At 38.2% G+C, this 10,076-nt stretch overlaps 1 protein-coding gene across 2 annotated transcripts; it reads left to right on the top strand.

The window, feature by feature from the left end:
- The first annotated feature begins 5,000 nt into the window (after window positions 1-5,000).
- LOC139946022 (uncharacterized) lies at window positions 5,001-9,078 on the top strand. Of its 2 annotated transcripts, none has more exons than XR_011787200.1 (4): window positions 5,001-5,056; window positions 6,833-6,893; window positions 7,442-7,607; window positions 8,710-9,078. XR_011787200.1 is itself a non-coding variant. In XM_071943604.1 (4 exons), the coding sequence occupies exons 1-4, from the start codon at window positions 5,332-5,334 to the stop codon at window positions 8,834-8,836; spliced, it is 372 nt and encodes a 123-aa protein (XP_071799705.1). In that variant the 5' UTR covers window positions 5,317-5,331; the 3' UTR covers window positions 8,837-9,078. The 2 variants fall into 2 exon arrangements, 1 of the variants encoding a protein (XP_071799705.1); XM_071943604.1 differs by lacking the exon at window positions 5,001-5,056 and adding an exon at window positions 5,317-5,349.
- The last annotated feature ends 998 nt before the right edge of the window (window positions 9,079-10,076 follow it).

Genomic DNA, 10,076 nt, shown 5'->3' with positions numbered 1-10,076 from the left:
TCGTATCAAAATTAGTGCTATGGGGATTCTCAAAGCGAGGCTACAGGCCAGGAGTAGACCATACACACCCCATAAATTTGGGACATTTAATGCATGATATACACGGCATGTGGTGATTATTGGAGAAAACAAATACATGCGTTAAAAAAAGCCCGGACTTGAAAAAACTTTCAGCTATGCTTTTGAATCATTCTGGAACTAAAAATGCTAGAGAGACGCAATTTCTACCTGCGTCATCATGGCATTACCCTAAATCTAAATTTCAAAGTTTTAGAGCGGCTTCCAGACTTCTTGATACCGAAAATTAAAAGTAGGCGGCTGTGCTTCGAAACGAACTCAACAAGCCTCCCTGGGGGATTTTTGTGCACAGAGAAAATCAAAAGTTCAACGGGTCAATTTTACCCACAATCATTACTCAATCTAAACAAGTTCAGCACCATTGGATGGAGAATTTCAAGGGCTTTCCTCTCGTACCAAAATTAGTGCTATGCGGATTCTCAAAACGAGGCTAGAGGCCAGGGAGTAGACCATACACACCCCATAAATTTGGGACATTTAATGCATGATATACACGGCATGTGGTGATTATTGGAGAAAACAAATACATGCGTTAAAAAAAAAAGCCCGGACTTGAAAAAACTTTCAGCTATGCTTTTGAATCATTCTGGAACTAAAAATGCTAGAGAGACGCAGTTTCTACCTGCGTCATCATGGCATTACCCTAAATCTAAATTTCAAAGTTTTAGAGCGGCTTCCAGACTTCTTGATACCGAAAATTAAAAGTAGGCGGCTGTGCTTCGAAACGAACTCAACAAGCCTCCCTGGGGGATTTTTGTGCCCAGAGAAAATCAAAAGTTCAACGGGTCAATTTTACCCACAATCATTACTCAATCTAAACAAGTTTAGCACCATTGGATGTAGAATTTCAAGGGCTTTCCTCTCGTACCAAAATTAGTGCTATGGGGATTCTCAAAGCGAGGCTACAGGCCAGGGAGTAGACCATACACACCCCATAAATTTGGGACATTTAATGCATGATATACACGGCATGTGGTGATTATTGGAGAAAACAAATACATGCGTTAAAAAAAGCCCGGACTTGAAAAAACTTTCAGGTATGCTTTGAATCATTCTGGAACTAAAAATGCTAGAGAGACGCAGTTTAAACCTGCGTCATCATGGCATGCCCCTTAATCTAAATTTCAAAGTTTTAGAGCGGCTTCCAGACTTCTCGATACCGAAAATTAAAAGTAGGCGGTTGTGCTCCGAAACGAACTCAACAAGCCTCCCTACGGGATTTTTGTGCACAGAGAAAATCAAAAGTTCAACGGGTCAATTTGACCCACAATCATTACTCAATCTAAACAAGTTTAGCACCATCGGATGTAGAATTTCAAGGGCTTTCCTCTCGTACCAAAATTAGTGCTATGTGGATTCTCAAAGCGAGGCTACAGGCCAGGAGTAGACCATACACACCCCATAAATTTGGGACATTTAATGCATGATATACACGGCATGTGGTGATTATTGGAGAAAACAAATACATGCGTTAAAAAAAGCCCGGACTTGATAAAACTGTTAGGTATGCTTTGAATCATTCTGGAACTAAAAATGCTAGAGAGACGCAGTTTAAACCTGCGTCATCATGGCATGCCCCTTAATCTAAATTTCAAAGTTTTAGAGCGGCTTCCAGACTTCTCGATACCGAAAATTAAAAGTAGGCGGTTGTGCTCCGAAACGAACTCAACAAGCCTCCCTACGGGATTTTTGTGCACAGAGAAAATCAAAAGTTCAACGGGTCAATTTGACCCACAATCATTACTCAATCTAAACAAGTTTAGCACCATCGGATGTAGAATTTCAAGGGCTTTCCTCTCGTATCAAAATTAGTGCTATGAGGATTCTCAAAGCGAGGCTACAGGCCAGGAGTAGACCATACACACCCCATAAATTTGGGACATTTAATGCATGATATACACGGCATGTGGTGATTATTGGAGAAAACAAATACATGCGTTAAAAAAAGCCCGGACTTGAAAAAACTTTCAGCTATGCTTTTGAATCATTCTGGAACTAAAAATGCTAGAGAGACGCAGTTTGTACCTGCGTCATCATGGCATGTCCCTTAATCTAAATTTCAAAGTTTTAGAGCGGCTTCCAGACTTCTTGATACCGAAAATTAAAAGTAGGCGGCTGTGCTCCGAAACGAACTCAACAAGCCTCCCTACGGGATTTTTGTGCACAGAGAAAATGAAAAGTTCAACGGGTAAATTTGACCCACAATCATTACTCAATCTAAACAAGTTTAGCACCATTGGATGTAGAATTTCAAGGGCTTTCCTCTCGTACCAAAATTAGTGCTATGGGGATTCTCAAAGCGAGGCTACAGGCCAGGGAGTAGACCATACACACCCCATAAATTTGGGACATTTAATGCATGATATACACGGCATGTGGTGATTATTGGAGAAAACAAATACATGCGTTAAAAAAAGCCCGGACTTGAAAAAACTTTCAGGTATGCTTTGAATCATTCTGGAACTAAAAATGCTAGAGAGACGCAGTTTAAACCTGCGTCATCATGGCATGCCCCTTAATCTAAATTTCAAAGTTTTAGAGCGGCTTCCAGACTTCTCGATACCGAAAATTAAAAGTAGGCGGTTGTGCTCCGAAACGAACTCAACAAGCCTCCCTACGGGATTTTTGTGCACAGAGAAAATCAAAAGTTCAACGGGTCAATTTGACCCACAATCATTACTCAATCTAAACAAGTTTAGCACCATCGGATGTAGAATTTCAAGGGCTTTCCTCTCGTACCAAAATTAGTGCTATGGGGATTCTCAAAGCGAGGCTACAGGCCAGGAGTAGACCATACACACCCCATAAATTTGGGACATTTAATGCATGATATACACGGCATGTGGTGATTATTGGAGAAAACAAATACATGCGTTAAAAAAAGCCCGGACTTGAAAAAACTTTCAGCTATGCTTTTGAATCATTCTGGAACTAAAAATGCTAGAGAGACGCAGTTTGTACCTGCGTCATCATGGCATGTCCCTTAATCTAAATTTCAAAGTTTTAGAGCGGCTTCCAGACTTCTTGATACCGAAAATTAAAAGTAGGCGGCTGTGCTCCGAAACGAACTCAACAAGCCTCCCTACGGGATTTTTGTGCACAGAGAAAATGAAAAGTTCAACGGGTAAATTTGACCCACAATCATTACTCAATCTAAACAAGTTTAGCACCATTGGATGTAGAATTTCAAGGGCTTTCCTCTCGTACCAAAATTAGTGCTATGGGGATTCTCAAAGCGAGGCTACAGGCCAGGGAGTAGACCATACACACCCCATAAATTTGGGACATTTAATGCATGATATACACGGCATGTGGTGATTATTGGAGAAAACAAATACATGCGTTAAAAAAAGCCCGGACTTGAAAAAACTTTCAGGTATGCTTTGAATCATTCTGGAACTAAAAATGCTAGAGAGACGCAGTTTAAACCTGCGTCATCATGGCATGCCCCTTAATCTAAATTTCAAAGTTTTAGAGCGGCTTCCAGACTTCTCGATACCGAAAATTAAAAGTAGGCGGTTGTGCTCCGAAACGAACTCAACAAGCCTCCCTACGGGATTTTTGTGCACAGAGAAAATCAAAAGTTCAACGGGTCAATTTGACCCACAATCATTACTCAATCTAAACAAGTTTAGCACCATCGGATGTAGAATTTCAAGGGCTTTCCTCTCGTACCAAAATTAGTGCTATGGGGATTCTCAAAGCGAGGCTACAGGCCAGGAGTAGACCATACACACCCCATAAATTTGGGACATTTAATGCATGATATACACGGCATGTGGTGATTATTGGAGAAAACAAATACACTGTAAAAAATTTGTGTGAATTCACAGTAGCTTTTTTGTTGGAAAGAATCAAAAATGAACAGCAGAAGTTGCCGTTTTCCTATTTCTCTGTGAATATACAAAACATATGCAGTCTCTAAACAGTGTGCTCCTATTCTCTGTAAATTTAAAGTAAGTCTGCTGTTGTAGGAACATTTTGTGACGGTACAGTGAACCCTTGAGGATTTGACACATTCTGCTGTTTCTGAACAGCCGGGTTGTCTTCTAACATTGACAGTGTCAACATTAAATCATCGGTGATAGCCCCACCCCCCCCCCCCTTCCCACCACCTTCTGAGGGCCTACCGCACGTCCCGTGGCGGATCTATAGCTCAAGGGAAATTCAATGTTATAAATTATAATATTATGATACAAGAATACTTTTTGTAATAGGCCTACACTATCATTTATACGTTGAAGTTTATTGTGGCACCTGCCTAAGTATGAGGCTAGTATTTGGGCATGAAACGAACCTTTAACACAAAATCAAATTCAGTAAGTCACTTGAACTAACTGCACTCTGATATAGCAGCTAATTGCCTTCCATTCTTAGCCACTATAATAAACTGCGGATTTAGGCTTTAATATCAGTGCTGGAAAGGGAAAACTCCGGCCCTCATCATCGGTGTGGCGCGGGCGGGCATGTGTGGTGTAGGCTACTCAGTAAAGTAAAAATTGGAATGAAGACTCGTAGGCCCTAGTAGCCTAGAGCTAATTTTCGTCCGAATATTACAGGATATGCCCCTACTCATGTAAAAAAGCATTGCATTTACTATCATAGGAACGTTGTGGTGTCGGACTAGAAAGCTCTGAACTTTCCTTGGTTCATTGATAAAAAATTCATTTAACAGAGATCGTCCCCCCCAGCGTATCACACCACAGTGATTTTTCCCTGGTGGCCCTCAAATTTTTGCATTAAACAAAGAGAAGACGGGTACCATTACGAAGTTCTTGTCGTCTTCTGTGTGTGTGCGCGGCAAAAAGGGGAAAAAGTGATCAGCAGGAACTGGTTCAGACCGGCTGGATCTTCCGCCGTCGTTTGTGCGCGTGCGCTCTCTCCACCACACGTCATCACATTGTGCGCTCACTTAACTTTTTTGGAAGAGTTTGTACTTGACCTTTGCTGATCAGTTTCCACGACAACAAAATTACAGGTAAGATTAAGAACACTATTCTGTGTTATTAATATGATTATTATTACTATTATTGTAAGTCACATGGTTAACATAAGCCTAACGCTCGTTAGGCTTAAACATAAAATATGACAATTGGAAAATTTATCATGTTTAGCGACAGACGATCGTCAGATCGTTGATAGACGTGATAGATGACAGATTGTGTGTGTTTGTGTGTGTGCATGCATAACGTCAACACAACACACAGACAGGCTGCATGTGGATTTGGGATGATTTGTTGTTTGCCATGGTCCATGGACATGAATTATAAAGTTGTTTTTCTGGTTCTGGAAATGTCTTGTATTTTGCTTTACTAGCTTTCCAATTTCAGTTAATTAAAATTAGCCTACCCTCTGGCTCTAGTTTACTAGTAGTATTTTACATGTCTAGTCGATCATCTGACTGTTAATACATAGATGTCTTACTCTTAGTAACATTACAATACAACTAAAAATCAGCAAATTAATTCAGTAAAATTAAAATGAATGTGATTATTTCAGTCACAATTTGTTATACTAAAAATTCCTACACTAGGCCTAGGCCTACCTATTATTAACCTTACTACTGTTTTTTTACTTGGTTGGCAAGCTGATTTATACTAAACTCACTGTGGTGAACATATGATATGAGCAGATGAGGATGCATTAAAACACATTTTTTAGCCTGGCATGCCTGGTCTGGTAATGGTATAGTAAGTGACGCTCCATTTTGTTTGTATCTTTTTGTCGATTGAGTGCTACTGCTAGTAGTAGTATACAATTTACAAATATTGACTGTAGTAGTATACAAATATTGACTGCTTCGAGTGCTATGGTTAAAACTATGACTCCCGAGGTGATCCCCGGAGCGTTCAATTTTCCCGAGGCGAAGCCGAGGGAAAATAGAACGCTCCGGGGATCACCGAGGGAGTCATAGTTTTTAACCATTGCACGAGTAAAAGCAGTCAATATTTGTTTTATAACACCCCAAATATTTCTAAATACTGTACTGTTATTATTAAGTTACAGACCTGAATGCTACAATCCACGGACGACGCGAATACAGATTGCAAACACTTTTACTTACTGTGTTGCATGTAGTGTCGCGCAATCCGAAATGGTTACAGACTATTAATTTATCATCCCAGTATACGCAACGGACGTCTGGGTACTGCACGCCATGTGCTAGTCTGTTGGACTAGCGCATGGCAAACCGACGCTCTATCACACGGCCGTCGTCTGGCAAAACTAAGACATGTCATGTGACGCGCTCTAAACCAATGAGCAGGCAGAATACTTGCAAGGGGTGTTATAATACTGTGTAGTACTGTTCTGTAGTAGTAGGTACGTTCACAACCGCTAGAGGGCGCTGCGCGCGCTGGACCAATTTCCGTTAATGAGAAACTGTGCCGCGATCTCAAGTAGTGCGCCAATTATTTAATAACTAAGGGATCAGTTGAAAGTTTTCTTTAAATACTTTTCAAGTGGGAACATCTTCCAGTTCTGACTTAACCAGATATATTCGGCATTTGTTTAAAGACAAAAGGTACAAGTACAACATCAATATTAAACCCTTACTTTTCAATATCATGAAATAACCAGTGAAAAATTCATCGCGTTTTATATGCTCTTGTTATGAGAAATGCTGACAACAGCTTAAAGGGACACAAAGTATAGCAGTGTCATGGTAATTACCAATGTTTTAAATGGCCTCTGTTATTATATATTTTGAATGTTATACATGTTTGTGATTTGTTTTCTTTCTTTCTGTATAAAGGAAACTGCAAGAAGCTCTGACTTTGACTGTGACACGGATAGCCCTGTACTGGCCTATGCAGGTAAAAAATACCTTCGAAAATAACTGACATTTTAGTTCCCTAATTTAATTTCACCATTAATAATAACTTTAATTTGAGTTGAAAATCAATCATACTTAAATTTTTGTGCATATGCTTACAAGGCTAAGTTATAGTATTACTGATTGAACTATGGTGTTTCCCATACTTAATAAAATCAATCTTAAATCAGATGGTTTATTGTTTCCAATAAGACATTTTGTCTACAGCTTTGTGCTCATATTTGAAATTGTAAAGTGAACTTGCCAAAATTTTTCTTAAAAAATTGAAACTCCCACACCCTAGATCATCTGAAAAATACTGCAATATTTTGTGGTCAACAAAAAATGTCACCGATTCAACATTTTAAGCCCACAGATTTCCTATGCTCATTAGACTTACCCCGTGTGTCTTAAAAATATTAACTGTGGGAAGATGTAAATAATGATTTGGTAAAAAAAAATACCTCATTTTATAACCTAAACTGGTCCTTTTGTTATTTGCATTTGCAAATAAATTGATGTTTGTTTAAATGCTTGTTTCTGCTGCAGGTGACAACCCCTTCCTGAGCGCAAAATGTGCAGTCTGCATCGAAAGGAATCCACTACTCCATTGCAGTGATCTTCTCAAGGGTCTTCAGATGTGGTTCGTGGTGTTCTATGTTTTCAATCTACAATACCCACCTAATATTGCAGCTACTCCTGAGTTCATGCAAAGGTAATTATTTTGAAGCACTTGTATTATTCTTCATTTTGGCCAAGTGGAAACAACTGCAGATCAACTGCACTTAAAGAGCGGCTTTAATGTGATGTACTCATTTTCCAATAGATATAGTCCTCATGTGAGTGGTGAAAAAATTACAAGTCTCTAACCTCACGTTAAAGTGGTGTAATTGCCATTCTATTCGATACCCTCCAGTGCAAAATTTGTCAACGTTCAAAACATCCTACATGACATCATTCAAGAGAAAAATGGGTTCATTTTTGTACGGGTTGTTTTGGTTCATTCGTGACTTCAATTTGAAACATGACGTCATTGGATTATCAACAACTAATGAGTCTTTTCCATCCAAGGAGGCATTTTTTGGAAAATAAGTATATCACAAAATTGAATTTGACATTAAAGACCCTCTTTAACTGTGTGATTAAGTCTACAGTGCACAATCCAATAAATTCAGTAAAACTGTTGGAATAAATCAACCACAATTATTTTGTTCATAAATGCCAACAAAGATACAACCCCTTTTGTTCCAGTTAGTTTACCTGCCAAACTTGTGTGACTTAAGACATGCAAGTGTAAACCGAAATGAATACTTATTTTACACGGTACTGCAGCAAACAGTGCAATAGTGTAATGGAGCATAAAAGTTGGATTTTTGCAAAAATTAGTTTTTTTGTTTTTTTCTGAGTGTGCTTACCCCCCATGAACATTTTGTTTGCATTTTTTTTTTTCTGTTCTGTGGATTCAGTGAACGTTTTTGAGTCTAATGGTACCATGTTAGAAGAGTTTGTGAGCAGCCAAACACACCGTACTGCAGCTGACTGTACGATGGGGGGATAGATGCTTTTGACTGGCATGGTGCAGTGCAGGGTTAAGAGCAATAGTCAAAAAAGAAAACAAACATTTTTTAACAAACATTTTCCCTCAAGAGTATTTACTACTGTTAACTTCCTTTAAGACTACAATCTGTTTAGAACAATGCCCATCAACGAGTATGACAAATAAGCATAATCATACAAATCAACTTTAAAGTGGATACTGGCATACAGAATTAGATTGATGTGTATAATGTACAGTTTTGTATCTTTTTTATGTGCAGACTGCTGTTCAAGATTAGACCGGAAAGAGGCAGCAAGAGGTCCTCCAACACCAAAGGAGGGCCCAATAACAAAGTTGTACAACTTTGTACCAAGCTGAAAGACTTTGAAGAAATGTGGGTGGTGTAGAAGTAAAACAGTTCAGATAGCACTAAAGTTGAATGTTTTTTTTTTTAAACAGCACTACATGGTGTATGTAACAAAATTCCTGAGTGCTTTAGCTAGTTTTCTTGTTAAAGTGAACGCTTGATGCTTTGAGCTTGATAACAATACTGTTTTTAACTGTTTCACTCTTGAATTAACAAGCAATAAAGTAGGATAGGTTTGTCTCAGTTCATGACCCCCCCCAAAAAAAAAAAAAAAAAAAAAATAATAAATAAATAAATAAAATAAAAATAAGCTTTGAAATTTCATAAAACTTACTTGGTGTGACAAACATGTAAAAAAACAAAACACTAACTGGGGGAATTTTTTTTTTACAGGGGAATTTTTTTTTACAAATGTTCGCTGTTACCCTGTTGGGCTTAATATCTGTGTTTTTCTCCATGCACTGATGTGTTCAGCACTGCATACTCAGTACTGGGTATACAGTGCTTATAATTTACATCAGTGTATGGATAAAAACACACAATTATAATTCTTTATCACCGATGCAAAATTAACATGAACATTTTCTCTTGGAACCAGTTCAAGTATGTACTGTATTTAATGTTTTTATCAGTATTATTGCTGCAATGCTTATAATAGACAGATTGAAATTGTATAATCATTAAAGACTGAAAAAATCTTCCCTTTTAAGTAATTTTAAACAATGTGAAAAACACAATTTTATTCAAAAACATCACCTTCAGTATACATTTGCACACTGGCAGAAATTTAGACAAAAGGCCTATACTTATGAAGTTGGAAATACTGAGCCAGTGTTTCCATTGTGGGATCATTTGAAACTGTATGTAAGTTGCCTCAAGCCGACCTTTGGGGGTTCAAATTTTTGGCAAACTTTGATTGATTTTCGATAAAGGGGCACTTCAGACCAAAACATTTCGCAGGATGCTTACTACCATGATCATCTTTGTAACAGTAGTCTTTAGGTTGAAAATGTTACACCATTTGTTTTATCAAGGTCATTACCAGTGTATGAACCTACCCCTAATTAATAGTTTCTCTTGAAACAATTTCCATTATGAATTGAACACAAACGTAGTACGAATCGTGTTGTTATTATTGATGCAATATTTATGGACAATAGAGACTGGTTGAAGTTGGTAATGTGTAATAGTTAAAACATGCAGAGTTGTTCACTTATTTAAAGAGGAAGGGAAATGAGCAATTAATTTTTGTGATGTACTCCTTTTCCAATAGATAGAGT

This window comes from Asterias amurensis, chromosome 13 (genome assembly GCF_032118995.1).
Source record: "Asterias amurensis chromosome 13, ASM3211899v1".
NCBI classification, from domain to species: Eukaryota; Metazoa; Echinodermata; class Asteroidea; order Forcipulatida; family Asteriidae; genus Asterias; species Asterias amurensis.
Note: the sequence above shows the minus strand (reverse complement) of the source record. Positions and strands in the feature narration are given on the sequence as shown.